The sequence below is a fragment of the Furipterus horrens genome, unplaced genomic scaffold (genome assembly GCF_987537825.1).
Source record: "Furipterus horrens unplaced genomic scaffold, mFurHor1.1.pri manual_scaffold_2, whole genome shotgun sequence".
Taxonomy (NCBI): Eukaryota; Metazoa; Chordata; class Mammalia; order Chiroptera; family Furipteridae; genus Furipterus; species Furipterus horrens.
Genome location: NW_028327172.1, coordinates 94,558,452 through 94,571,978, shown reverse-complemented (window position 1 = coordinate 94,571,978; position 13,527 = coordinate 94,558,452). Strand labels below are relative to the sequence as shown.

Below are 13,527 nucleotides of genomic sequence, written 5' to 3'. Positions count from 1 at the left end.
TGGTTGTGGTTCCCAGAGTGGTTGCATTTGCGGACGTTCTAGTACTGCGTGGGCCCTCTAAACAAACAGACTCTGCTAAGAGACCAGCAGTTTATTCCACTACCCAAACCACCACTGGTTTTCACAGTCAGAGTAATGAGGCTTTATATCCCTGGTGCTGGAACTGTGAGCTGTGTGGACTGCTCTTAGGCTGGGATTGCTCCCGACGTGTCCCTCCTAATGTTCATGTGTGACTACTCTTTCCGCTGGCCAGCACCAGCCTTGGTGCTACTGCTTTGCTTCTGCCTCTGTTGCTACTGATGACACACCGCTGCCACATTGTGTTCTCTCTACCCTGGCTCTGTCCCTTCTACCTGTCTGGATGAGTGTTACTTCCTCATATCTTTCTTTGTTGGACTTCTATGCAATTCAGTTTTCTGGTAGTTCTGCTTGTTTTTAGTTTTGAAGTAGATGTAATCCTTACGGTTGTGGAAGGAGACTAAATGTGTCTACCTACGCCTCCATATTTGTTGGAATTTTCCCTGGCGAATTTTTGTATAATCATTTTAATAGTGAAGATGGAAGAAAATATGCAACATTTTCAGCATATTATGCTTTATTATTTCAAGAAAGGTAAAAACGCAACTGAAATGCAAAAAACGATTTGTGCACAGTATGGACAAGGTGCTGTGACTTATTCGTCGTCGTCGGCAGCCGTCCGTCTCGAGAGACGATGGTGTAGCTTCTTAAGAGTCCATCTGCACCGCCGAGAATGGCTGTGCAGTCCGACTCGGGAGTGACATGGTAGTATCTGTCTCCTCCCGTGTTGAATCGACATCTTGCGATGACGCTGAAGCTACAGAGCCTGGTGGTTTGTGAAGTGTTGTGCTGGAGATTTCTCACTGGACGTTGCTCCATGATTGGGTAGACCAGTTGAAGTTGATAGCTATCAAATTAAGACAGTAACTGAGAATAATCAACATTCTACCACACGGAAGGTAGCTGACATACTCCAAATATCCAAATCCATAAAGTTACTGGTTAAAATGAAAAATATGCCATGTATTTTATGGAAAAAACTAATCGGACTTTTTGGCTAAGTTAGTACATCAGGTGTTTCAAGAGTTTGTTGATGGCAGGTGGGAAAAGTCAAGGCTGTATGTGCCCTGGAAAGGTGGGTCTGAAAGGAGGGGTGGGGCTGTATGAATTTCCCAGAGGGGTTTGGGGAACTGTTGAGGAATATTTAACATGGTAGTGGCTTGAGAGATAATTAGGTGAACAATTAATGTTTAAATTGTGACTTTAAAATAGGTAGACTACTGTCAGAACTGACTTTAGAAGAATGGTTAGCATTTTTTAGTAGTGATGTTTATTTTATCTGTAATTTCTAATTTTAAGCTTAATATTTCATGAATTTCTTCCTTTTAATTCTTGCTAACCAGAAACATCACTGAGCCAATGTGAAACACTGCACTCTTTCAGTTGTGTCTCCTCATTGTGTGCATCTGGGGCATTGGTTTTACTGACTCTGTAGTGTAGACATTTTTTTTTTTCTGTAACTAATATAGCTGTTTTGTTATGCTTGATTTCACATTTTAAGTTTGTTATGAATGGCAGGTTTATGTTGCTCAGCCTGTGAGAATGCCTTTTCCCATTTTTTTGTCACTGGAAAAATTGGAGTTCCCTTGCCAAAGAACATTTTGTAATTAACATATTTCTCTTCGAGATCTGGGGCTGCTTTCTTAAACTTGATTTGTAGGAAACACCTGACAATTCTTCATACCTTTGTTCTCCGCCATTCTGATATTTAAATCAGTGCTAGATCAGTAGGGTTCTTCAGTTCACCCACTTCAGAGTGGTTACTCAGAGAAATCTGTCCTTCAGACATGTCCAGTACAAAATTAAAGTTAGCCCGTTGGCTTGCCCCTGGTGTAGTTTTATTACTTTACACTCTACATTTTTGAAATATAAATTCAGGTAGGATTGAAAAAAATGCAAACCAGCATGTTACTGAGTGCTTTTTTCTAAGTAGTGTCCTGGCAGCTCCTAAATTTTGCCCCCCAACCTGTATAACCATCTGGGCATGTTTTCAAATAAACTCACTGATAAGCTCCATTTTCCTTAGCATTACTGCATATTCTTATGTCTAGAATCAGAAATTTCCTTGATTTTTCTTTGTGTGGAAATTTCCTGGTTATCTCATCCAAAATCTAGATTCCAAAATTTAAATTCCATAAGAACCTAACAAAAAGTTATGTAAACCCAGCTGAGGGGCATCTGGATTTTCCTTTGTATCAGCCTTTGCCTTCCTCTTATATCAGGCTCCGGTACTTCTAGGGCATTCGGGATCTCAGGCAAGGTCCAGCCTAGTAGGGGATTGTGGGAAAAGCTCTGGACCGTGGAACTCTAGCTTGACACCACAGCTCTGGGCCCGTTTTGTTATCACCCATTTAGATACCTTTCAGCCTCCTTCACTTCATCTGTAACTATCATGCCAAACCCTGATCTTGAAGCCTCCTCCAAACTCTTCATGACTTGCTTTGTGTCTCCGAACTGGGTAGAGATGCAGCTGGCCTGTGAGCCATGCAGGAAACCACCAGTAACACAGTGAGCATTAGCATCAGACCTAGAGTTATGACTTAATCATAAAGGAAAATGCAAATATCTTCGTGTCACACTTGACAGGAAGAGTGTGAAACATGATTCCTGCTGATGGGTTTTGCACAGAAGAACTAGCAGTATCTTATGTTTCCCCCATGGCCCTATTTAGACCAGGAAGTGTGTGCAGTTGAGACACAGTAGCTGCTGGCAGGATGAGGGCTCCTCCACTAGGGGTCTTCTGTGCCGATCACTTTACCTTGTGAGTTCCTACAGCAGGTGGGCAGTGTTGGTGGCAGCATGTGTATCTCCCTGACTTCTGGGAGGAGGTCCAACAGCCACACCAAGAGACCTCTGTGGTGTTTCCTAGGAGCACCAACATGTGCTGGAGAAGTAATAGTCCAGCCACCTAGAGCATAATAAGAGCACAAACCATTTTTCACAAAAATTTAAAAAAATAGTTTAAATTATAAGAGGTAAAAAAGTAAACCAATAAAAATATACTCAATCAGAAAACTTAGAAAACAAAGAAAAGCAAAAAAAAAAAAAAAATTGTGCAATTACATTGTTCAGAGGTAGCCACAGATTAGTGTACATTCTTTTAATATACTTTCTATGCCTATGCATATTTTTACTCCAGAATGATATCATGCTGCTTTCTTAAGCTAATGACATGTTTTTCCATTTTCATGTGAATAAAATAATTTCCACATGGTTTTTTAAATGGTGCCATAACTACTTACTAAACAAATGCCTTTTTATTGGAAACCCTCAGAATTTGTAAAGTCTCCCATTCTTAGCAATTTCTAGGGCCAAATGCTAATCTCCAGGTAGTTCAGGGATTGTCCCTCAGGACTTTCTTGAATTTAAAGGCAGGTTTCAGTTCCCAAAGAAAAGGCAGTCTTATGTTATTTTGGCTCCACACAGAGAAGCGACTGATCTGGTAGATGAGTATGAATTGGGTATGAAGGAAACAAAGGAAGAATTTGGGGTGCTGACACTGTCTGAGGCTATCGACTGAGTTGGTATTCTTCACCTGCCCACTCCCCTGCAGGAAGCACTGCATGCACATGGGTTTCATTGGTGCTGTTCTATGGGAATGATGGGTTAAGGCTTTTGGAAGTTAACTGCATCCATCATGGTTGCAATTACATAAATGCTTTCATTTTTATTATGCCAAAATCCAAAAAAAAGGGAAACTTAGCAGCACATTTGTTGTTTAACTCTTTTATAACAAAATCCTAGCTGAGCAGGGAACAACCCCCTCAATAAAGACTCGTTTTCATTAGGAAATTTCTGGCCTAACATTATCTGGTAGAACTTGAGGCAAATTTGAAAAATTATCCTTTTGCTTATCTTTCTCCTTCCATCAAAATACAATGTCTTTAGCTGTGAGACTAATACTATACTATATGTAGTTTTAGTAGTTGTCACAGAAGAAGCACCAGATAATTGAAATAGCATTTAAGATTCAATAGCTTTTTCTTTAATCAAGCACCTAGTAAAAGGCCAGGAGCTATATAGTACAGTAAGCCATTGGCTGATATAGGAACAATTGCCTCACTGCAAAGGCTTATTCAGGATAAGTCTCTGTGGATAAGTGTTTAGGTGTTGCCTTCACTGTGTATATGACTGTCCTTGTTTTCCTTTCCTTGGGTGTTTCTTTACAAATTTATTGAAATAATTGTACTCAAGAGTTCAATCGGTAGCGGGAGCGGAGAGCGGACCCCAGAGAGCCCTGAGCAGCCCCACCGCCGCCACCGGCCTAGTTACCATGACACCCCGCACCCCGGGAGGAGCCGCAGCTGCAGCAGCCGGCCCCAGTCACCATCACCGCAACCATGAGCAGCGAGGCCGAGACCCAGCAGCCACCTGCCGCGCGCCCCCCCCCCCCCCCCATCCTCAGCGCTGCGGACACCAAGCCCGGCACCACGGGCAGCGGCGCAGGGAGCGGCGGCCCGGGCGGCCTCACATCGGCGGCGCCCGCTGGCGGGGACAAGAAGGTCATCGCAACGAAGGTTTTGGGAACAGTAAAATGGTTCAATGTAAGAAACGGATATGGTTTCATCAACAGGAGTGACACCAAGGAAGATGTATTTGTACACCAGACTGCCATAAAGAAGAATAACCCCAGGAAGTACCTTCGCAGTGTAGGAGATGGAGAGACTGTGGAGTTTGATGTTGTTGAAGGAGAAAAGGGTGCGGAGGCAGCAAATGTTACAGGCCCTGGTGGAGTTCCAGTGCAAGGCAGTAAATATGCAGCAGACCGTAACCATTATAGACGCTATCCACGTCGCAGGGGTCCTCCACGCAATTACCAGCAGAATTACCAGAATAGTGAGAGTGGGGAAAAGAATGAGGGATCGGAGAGCGCTCCTGAAGGCCAGGCCCAACAGCGCCGGCCCTATCGCAGGCGACGGTTCCCACCTTACTACATGCGGAGACCCTATGGGCATCGACCACAATATTCCAACCCTCCTGTGCAGGGAGAAGTGATGATGGAGGGTGCTGACAACCAGGGTGCGGGAGAACAAGGTAGACCAGTGAGACAGAATATGTATCGGGGCTACAGACCACGATTTCGCAGGGGCCCTCCTCGCCAAAGACAGCCTAGAGAGGATGGCAATGAAGAAGATAAAGAAAATCAAGGAGATGAGACCCAAGGTCAGCAGCCACCTCAACGTCGGTACCGCCGCAACTTCAATTACCGACGCAGATGCCCAGAGAACCCTAAACCACAAGATGGCAAAGAGACAAAAGCAGCTGATCCACCAGCTGAGAATTCCTCCGCTCCCGAGGCTGAGCAGGGCGGGGCTGAGTAAATGCCGGCTTACCTTCTCTACCATCATCCGGTTTAGTCATCTAACAAGAAGAAATGAATATGAAATTCCAGCAATAAGAAATGAACAAAAGATTGGAGCTGAAGACCTTAATTGCTTGCTTTTTGCCCGTTGACCAGATGACTAGAACTATCTGCATTATCTATGCAGCATGGGGTTTTTATTATTTTTATCTAAAGACGTCTCTTTTTGGTAATGACAAACGTGTTTTTTTAAAAAAATAAGCCTGGTTTTTCTCAATACACCTTTAAAGGTTTTTAAATTGTTTCATATCTGGTCAAGTTGAGATTTTTAAGAACCTCATTTTTAATTTCTAATAAAAGTTTACAACTTGATTTTTTCAAAAAAGTCAACAAACTGCAAGCACCTGTTAATAAAGGTCTTAAATAATAAAAAAAAAAAAAAAAAGAAATAATTGTACTCAAGATAGTTTTCATTCTGATGCTGGAAGCTGATTTTAAGATCATCCTGAGCTTTCAATAATTTTGGTCTCTCTCCCCTCCCTGTGGAATTCTAAATTGTTATATAACTTACTGACAAGCCTCTAGAAGCCCTTGGAAATTGTTCTGAGGCAGTGATTATAAAACCAAATGTGCATAGGGGTAGGAATATCCAAAAGCAAGGAGCAGACCCCTATATGTGTCAGGGAAACGAGAGAGGTGACCCAGTGGGGACTGGAACCTCAGGGCCCAGCTGCAGGGGCTGGCAGCATTCCAGCAGATTGTGACCATTGGAATGGGGGCCCCATGCTACCAAATGATCTGATTTCTCAAGAGAAGCTGGAAATAAGGATTTGTTTTTCTTTGTGGTATATGTTTTAAATGTAAAAATTATTATACATTGCCTCAAATTAGAAAAGAAAGAACGCGTATGGATCAAACAAAACACCTCCATGGCCCAGATTGTGCCCGCGGTTGGTCAATTTGCAACCTTTGCTCTAAAGGATAAGTTTTGCCTTTTCAGAAAATAACAATCTTAATGAAGTCGAGTGTGGGAGTACTAATGGGGCTTAAAGCTGGGATTTTAAAAAATTACCTTTTACAAGGAAATACCACTCACTTAACTTTCGAGTTTAGATGAGTTGGCTGTAGCATAGAACTTTTGTTATAACTCTGTCTTGCTATTTGAAAGTATCCTGGGTACAGAGCAGACTTTAAAAAGAAAATCGAGTTTCAGGCTAATAGATCTCTAGCCAAGTGTCTAATTTTTATGTATGACTTTCTCAAATTTCTAAATAACCTTTCTCAAGTGAACTTAGAAGTCTCTCTAAACACAATAATTGTAGGGTTTTCCCAGAATATTTGAATGTATTAGCAATGTAAGGTTGAAAAAATTGAAAATTAATCTCAATTTCCCTTAGTTATCAGATGGTTGTTCATGTATTTTCTTTTTCTTTCTTTAAAGATTTGAACATGGAATTCAATCCCTCAGACCATCCTCGGGCCAGCACAATATTTCTCAGTAAATCTCAGACGGACGGTAGGTCTCTAATTTATGTTTGTTTTTATTTTGTTTTGTTTTTTAAAGAAAGGCCCATATTGGTAACTAGCTTAAGTCTAGAAGCTAGATGTGATTCTCAAGGTAAAAATAGAATCCCCTATAATTACCCACAAATATAGATTGGTGGTTCTTTTGAGGTTTCTGTCTTTTGTATTGTTATGTTTTCAGAATTTTCTGTTTGAGCAACTATCCTCATTTTGCCAGTCAGCTATGTATGTTCTGTATCAGTAGTTTCTATCCTGAGAGTCAGAGGTTTTTCTTTAAGAATCAATATGTGCATAAATTCTCTGAAGATCAGAAGTATTTGTTGTTGTTTTTGTTTTTAGACAGAATGTAAAAGAAAGCAAAATATGTTTTGTCCCAGGTATGTGTGGAATTTCTCCTGTTTTTTTTTTTTTTTTCTTTTCAGTATTGGCTTATCTCACTGTTCCCTGGCCCTTGGCTACAAAGACAAGATAAAAGTTATGCAGTACAATGAACATAAACCTTCTCATTTGGATTCCTATAGAAAAAAGTAGCAAGAGAATGTATTAAATGATGACACTGTGACCAGGATGTTATATTACAGTGCTATAGCCCTATGTGAGTTTACCCTGACTCCTGGCAGATTGCTAAGCTCTAATATAAAGAAGACCCTCAGTTGACTAGAAACTAATTCAACATATTTAAGACAGTAAGTTCATCATAAGAACTAATAACTCCTCAGTAATTATTAAGTACCCCTGGCTGGTTTAGCTCAGTGGATTGAGCGTCGGCCTGCGAGCTAAGTGTCGCTGGTTCGATCTTCCAGTCAGGGTACATCAGAGAAGGAAAACTCTGACTCCAAAAAACCTCCGCTGCCTTGCGGCATACCTCTTCAGGGGAAAGGCTAAGGGAGTAAACCCCGACAGAAAATCCGGAGCCGGAGTCCCTAAGGCGGTTTGACATTGTAGTCAACACCGGCAACTCCTGCGGCGCACCTGAAGCCAAGCTGTATCGACTCCGTCTTTCCCTTGGACCCTTCAGCTGCGAAGAGAGGGGGGGTCTGCTGCATGGGCAACAGCAGACCGTCCATATCACCCTGCCCAGGCTCTGTAGCTTCAGCTTCACTGGAGAGGACACTCCAGCGTCATTGCAAGATGTCGATTCAACACGGGAGGAGACAGATACCGTGTCACTCCCGAGTCGGACTGCACAGCCATTCTCGGCGGTGCAGATAGACTCTTGTGAAGCTACACCATCGTCTCTCGAGACGGACGGCTGCCGACGACGACGACAATTATTAAGTAACAATTTTTACATGGTATAATGCTGATACAATATTGGTGATCTTTAATTAAACAGACCACTGAGAGAATTGGGTGCATTTATTTAAAAAAAAAACAAATCAGTCTTTCCAAGAAAAAGAATAAATCATTGTAGGCTTTAAATACTTGTGAAGTTTTGAATGTATTGGGTAAAAACAAAACTTTTTTTCTTGGCCTAGTGAAGTGGGAAGCCATTGGAAGAGGGGTAGGATATTGCAAGGGAAGGAAGGTGATAGTGGGGATGAGGGTTAGGGATGATGAAAAATGGGAATCAAAAATATTTTTTGCACTTAATGATAGTGCTGTGGAGACAAGTTACTAGACTGGCATACTTCTGGTTTTGGTTTTGCTTCCAGTGAATTCAGGTTACAGACCAACATCATTCTGAAATGTTTTTAACTGTATTCACATGGAATTGCAGTAGAGCCTCTAAGTAGATGACACAAACCTTGGTCATCATGGTAAAAGAAAATTCAACAATTGTCTGGCCCAACAGAAGGATTGCTCTAGACATAGTTTTAGGGAAGTATGTATCTTTTTCCTTCACCTCTACTTTGATTTCTTTCTGCCTTTATCTTCTGGTACACGGTGTCAGTTCCTCTGACCCTTCTATTTATTGCTTCAATTTCTCCTTCAGTGTTGGCACTTTACATTCAGCATGTAAACCTATTTGAGTCTCATAGGTAAAACACAGAAAAGTAACCAATACCCTCTCCCTGAGGTGTTCTCTCTACTCCTCTGTTTAGTGAAAGCTTCTCTACCATCTCTGCTGTTTCTCTTTCCATTCAGTCATCCATGGGATCTTCCCTTCACCACTACCATTCTATGGATGGTGTGTGGTAAGGTTGCCTGAAGACCTTTTGCCTTCATTAGCTCTTGATTGCTCATGGAGCTTGCTGCCATTGATTATTCCTCCTCTTCTGGCTACCTATCTTCATACAGGTAAATTTGCTGAAAACAAGTCCTTCTAATGAATATTTGCTTTATAAATAATTAAAGAAGTTAGTTTTAAAATAGGTAAATTGATAACTTTAATGAGTTCATTCTTTGGCGAATTGATTACCAGACAGTTGACTATTTGGAAATTTGTCCTGACCCTTTTCTTAAGTCTCAAATTTTAATCAGTCTTTTTCCATTCTTCCCTTTAATGTTAGTATTTTCTAGGATTCTGTGCTTTACTCTGTTATCTTTTGTGTCTGCAGAGTTTTTCACAGCTTGCCTGGCAACTTACTGTCTAGCCAGATATTTCTCTGCAGTGTTCAAACCCATTGATTCAACTGCCTGCTGGACAAATTTACCGTGAAAGCTGTAGGTTCCTCTAACTCTGTGTGTATTAAACAGAACTCAGGAACTTCAGTTAACCTCCTGCCTGGGCCAGGCAAGGCCTTGAAGTTCCCAGACTCTTCCCTCTTCCAAGGTCTCACGTCCAGCAGTGGCACTGGAGCTGATTCACACTGGCTTATGGGAGCTGATTGTGCACATTTCTTCCCTGATCCAAATTCAATGACATTATGTTGGGAGCTTGAAATGGCCATTATGGGAGTTTTGACAGCATGGAAATTGGCAGATGCCACAAATCAGAGCTTTGTTTTTTAAGATACACTGTTGCATCCAGGTGATCAACAGTGTATTAATTTTTACCTCTTAAATACCCCTTGAATCTGACTGCTCTTTTCTATTCCCATTGCTGCCACCTTTGTTCACTCATACTTTCTTGCTTGGGTCACTGCAGCAGCCTCTGCACTGTCCTTTGACATTATCTCTCTTTAGTCCTGTGCCTATGCTGCTTCTAGGTAAAGAGACTTTCTGCAAATCAAACAGGATTATGTCTCCTGCTTAGAGTTTTTTAATGGCTCCCCCCTTGCCTTATAATTCAGTTCCAAATGCCTTCGCATTATTGACCAGGCCCTTGGTGATCCCATCACTGCCGTTCTTCCAGTGTGCGACCTGCCCTCATATTTCTCTGCACTCACTTGGATTCCCTTTCTGTCTTCCAAACAGCTCATTCCTCCTGTTTTCAAGGCTCATTCCTGCTATTGCCTCCTCCTCGACGCTATTCTTGACCCCCCAGAATGGGTTAAGTGGGCCTTTGGTGAGCTCCCGCAGTAGCCTGTGAGTGCTTTTTTCTTCCTAGTTTGAACCATGTTGTGGTATTTAAAACTATTTTCTTGTCTGTGTCACCAACTAGCTCCTAGAGGGAAAAAAACATTTGATATTAGATCTCAGTATTTCCCTTGCTTTTCTCTACTCGTTTGAAAGAAGGAAGAATGACAAAACCAAGAACCATTCTTGATTTGATTATGATCATTTTTTACTTGGATAAACTTATATTTCTGTTATAAGACCCCCATATTTCGAAGAGTACTGGAGCAGTTCAAAATTGTGGGTCCCACCTATTACAATTATTTAATTGGAAGAGATGTAACATGCAATTATAAGATTTACAGCACCTTTTAGATCTCTTTTTAATCTGGTGATCTCTTCTTCAGGTTGATGTAGACCTTTATCAGTTTAGAATAGGTTTGTGGGGAGGCGGCTACTGTCGGGGTGATGACAGTTATGTTAGAGCAGCTGCTGCCTGGGACCACAGCCATGTGCTTACTGTTGCCATCACAGCTCTGCTCTGCAGACCTTTCATTCTGACAAACTAGCTCTGCTGTGCTCCCCACCTGCCAACTGTTCATTATCCTTATTTAGATAGTACCTGCATGAAGTCATTAGTTCCCTGACTGTTAAATTCCTTTTCCTCTGATATCAAAGCGATCTAGGCTAGACTTGGAACCTTTGCTCAATGTTCAAAAGGAAACTGGAAACTACCCTATCAGAAAGAGAATGGCGTGCTTGCCTAATTAGCCCTGCCCCAGCTGGCTGAAGTTTGGGACGTTGTGTTGAAAGCCAGATGGACTGCTCTCAGTCATTTCTTCACACCAATAGGATGTAATTGCAGAATTTCTTTCTTTGAGAACCATTCATCAAAGAAGGGACCAGGGCTCCTTGTGGAGCAGGGGTGGCAGAGAGCTGCCAGGTGAGAGAGAAATCAGTTCACTTGGCCTACCTTAGCTATTCATGCCATCATTTCGGCTTGTAGGGAAGAATTGCTGTCCTAAATGTCTTTTTCTTTTCTGTACTATTTTAATTAAAAGACATGAGAGCCTACTCTTTAACGGTCAGGAGAAAGTAGCCAAACTACATATTTTTAATTTTAATTAGTATTGTTTTTAGAAATTCTTTGCCTTGAAAAGAATTAGGACAAAAACAGAAGCATGTATGCATGTATGTAATTTCTGTGTTTCTTAGAGTTCCTTGAAATAATTAAAGGAATAAAAACCACTGTCTCCTGAGTGACTTGAAGCCAAAGTAGAAACATTAAAATTAAAAATATGAGCCATGGGTTATTTTGTGCATTCTTTCAGAAATAACTGAAATTGAAAAAAATGTTTTGTGGCTTGCCTTTGTGTGGGGTCATATTTTTCTTCATAGGCTGCATTGAACATGTGCATCATGAGTGGACCAACCTTTTTGTACTCCCTTTATTTGCCATTTAGCAGCTGTCAACTGCTGTGCCCTCTCAGGAACTTGTTCATCAGAGCGTTCCTGCCCTTCCTGTTGTCACCACTCTGCTCTTCTCCACTTCCTCTCTTTCACCATCCTGTGCCCTTGTCCCTGGAAGCTGGAGAGAGGGACATCCTGTCAGTCACTCTGTAAGTCTCCCCATGGTCATCAGGCCACAAAGAGGATACATTTCCAGTTAGGTATTGAAGAATCCACAGGAGCCCAAAGCTTTTATACCAGTGATTTTCATACTTTTTTCCCTTTTCTTACATACCATGGAAAAGAATTTTGAAAGAGTATGGACCCTCTCGAACATTTTTATGCTGTCTTTAAAGTTTTTCATCCTGCCCTGGCTGGTATGGCTCAGTGGATTGAGCGCTGGCCTGTGAACAAAAGGTCACCGGTTCGATTCCCAGTCAGGGCACATGCCTGGGTTGCCGGCCAGGTCCCCAGTTCACAGCACACAAGAGGCAACCACACATTGATGTTTCTCTCCCTCTCTCCGTCCTTTCACCTCTCTCTAAAAGTAAATAAATAAAATCTTTAAAAATTTTATTTTCATCCTATCAAAGATGTAATTTCTGGTGTATTGTAAACATTGATACTTTAAAACTAAACTCTTTTTTTTCAAAAATGGTTCAAATAAAATCTAAGTATCATAGTGATTTGATAATCTACCATCAGTCACTTAAAAACACAGTCTTCTTTAACAGTTGGAAATTGCATGTAATTCATTTTTCATTTGAAATCATATTTCCATGCCATTTTCTCCATAGAATTTTATTGTGATGTATATTTTGATTTCTAGCTGTTATTTATCACACAGGCATACTTCTATGAAAATATGGATCATTAGCTCTCAGTTGATCAAAACAATATAAACAAATTAAAACTTGAATAATTAAATAGAGTAGTGAAATAATTTTTAGAAAACTATTTCTTACTGAGATGCTTCTGTGGATGAATATTACATATTACTGGAGTGAAGCATGAGTCATCATCAAATTCTTTGTTTTTATAGATGTAAGTGTTGAGGGAACTTTGTTCATATATAAAAATAGAAGGGGATAGAAAGAGTTTCAATCTAGTAATATCACTAAGTTCTTTCTACTCCATCTGATTTATATATCAAAAAATATGCAGGGGATTTATCATCTAAAATAATTCCTAAAACCAGGTAGAAGTCAATCTTGTCTCTTTTACTTTTGTTCATAGTAAGAAATTGGAATCTACTTGTTTTGCACAGGCATTTCTCAAGCAGCTATAGTAGCTTCTCTTGCAGGTTCTAGGAAGTACACCAGAAAGGCTTAACCAGACACACAAATAATGTATAATTACAACTGCTACTCTTTTCATTTGGTGGCACCTGGTTTAACCTATACACTCAGGAGCTATTAGAAAATGAATCTGGGAAATCTAAGATGGCGGAGAAGTAGTGGAAACTACACTAACCTCCTCCCAGGATCAATCTGGAATTACAACTTAATTGTGGAGAAATTATCTGGACAATCAACTGAACACTAGCTGGAGAGAAGCCTTATAAACACGGATGGAGAGAAAAGGCCACTTCATCACAATGTGACTGGTAGGAAGTGTGGAGAAGTGAGAGGGCTGGCTGAGCTCCCACAGGCAGCAGCTGAAGGGATGGAGAAACATCTCAGAAGCTTGAGATTCCTCCTGAGGTGGGTGGGGTATAAACCCCCAGCTGGGCTTCACGTCCTATAGCAACAGAGCTGAGAGTAAAAGAGGATTCAGCTGTGAAAAGCCAAAAG

General features: G+C 41.1%; 1 protein-coding gene and 1 pseudogene across 6 annotated transcripts in view; both read left to right on the top strand.

Moving 5' to 3' along the window:
• Positions 1–13,527, top strand: part of CCNY (cyclin Y) — a 274,826-nt gene that overhangs the window by 149,815 nt on the left and 111,484 nt on the right. For 5 of the 6 annotated variants that reach the window (XR_016509033.1, XR_016509034.1, XM_090266140.1 and 2 more), the window contains exons 2-3: positions 6,822–6,896; positions 8,993–9,145. Coding sequence is in view for 4 of the 6 variants with exons in the window: in XM_090266140.1 (XP_090122266.1) it covers positions 6,822–6,896; positions 8,993–9,145 (228 nt within the window). In the remaining 2 variants the exon portion in view is untranslated. The remainder of the gene's footprint in view (positions 1–6,821; positions 6,897–8,992; positions 9,146–13,527) is intronic. The other variant, XM_090266143.1, reaches the window with a different exon arrangement.
• Positions 4,404–5,731, top strand: LOC150019111 (Y-box-binding protein 1 pseudogene; annotated as a pseudogene).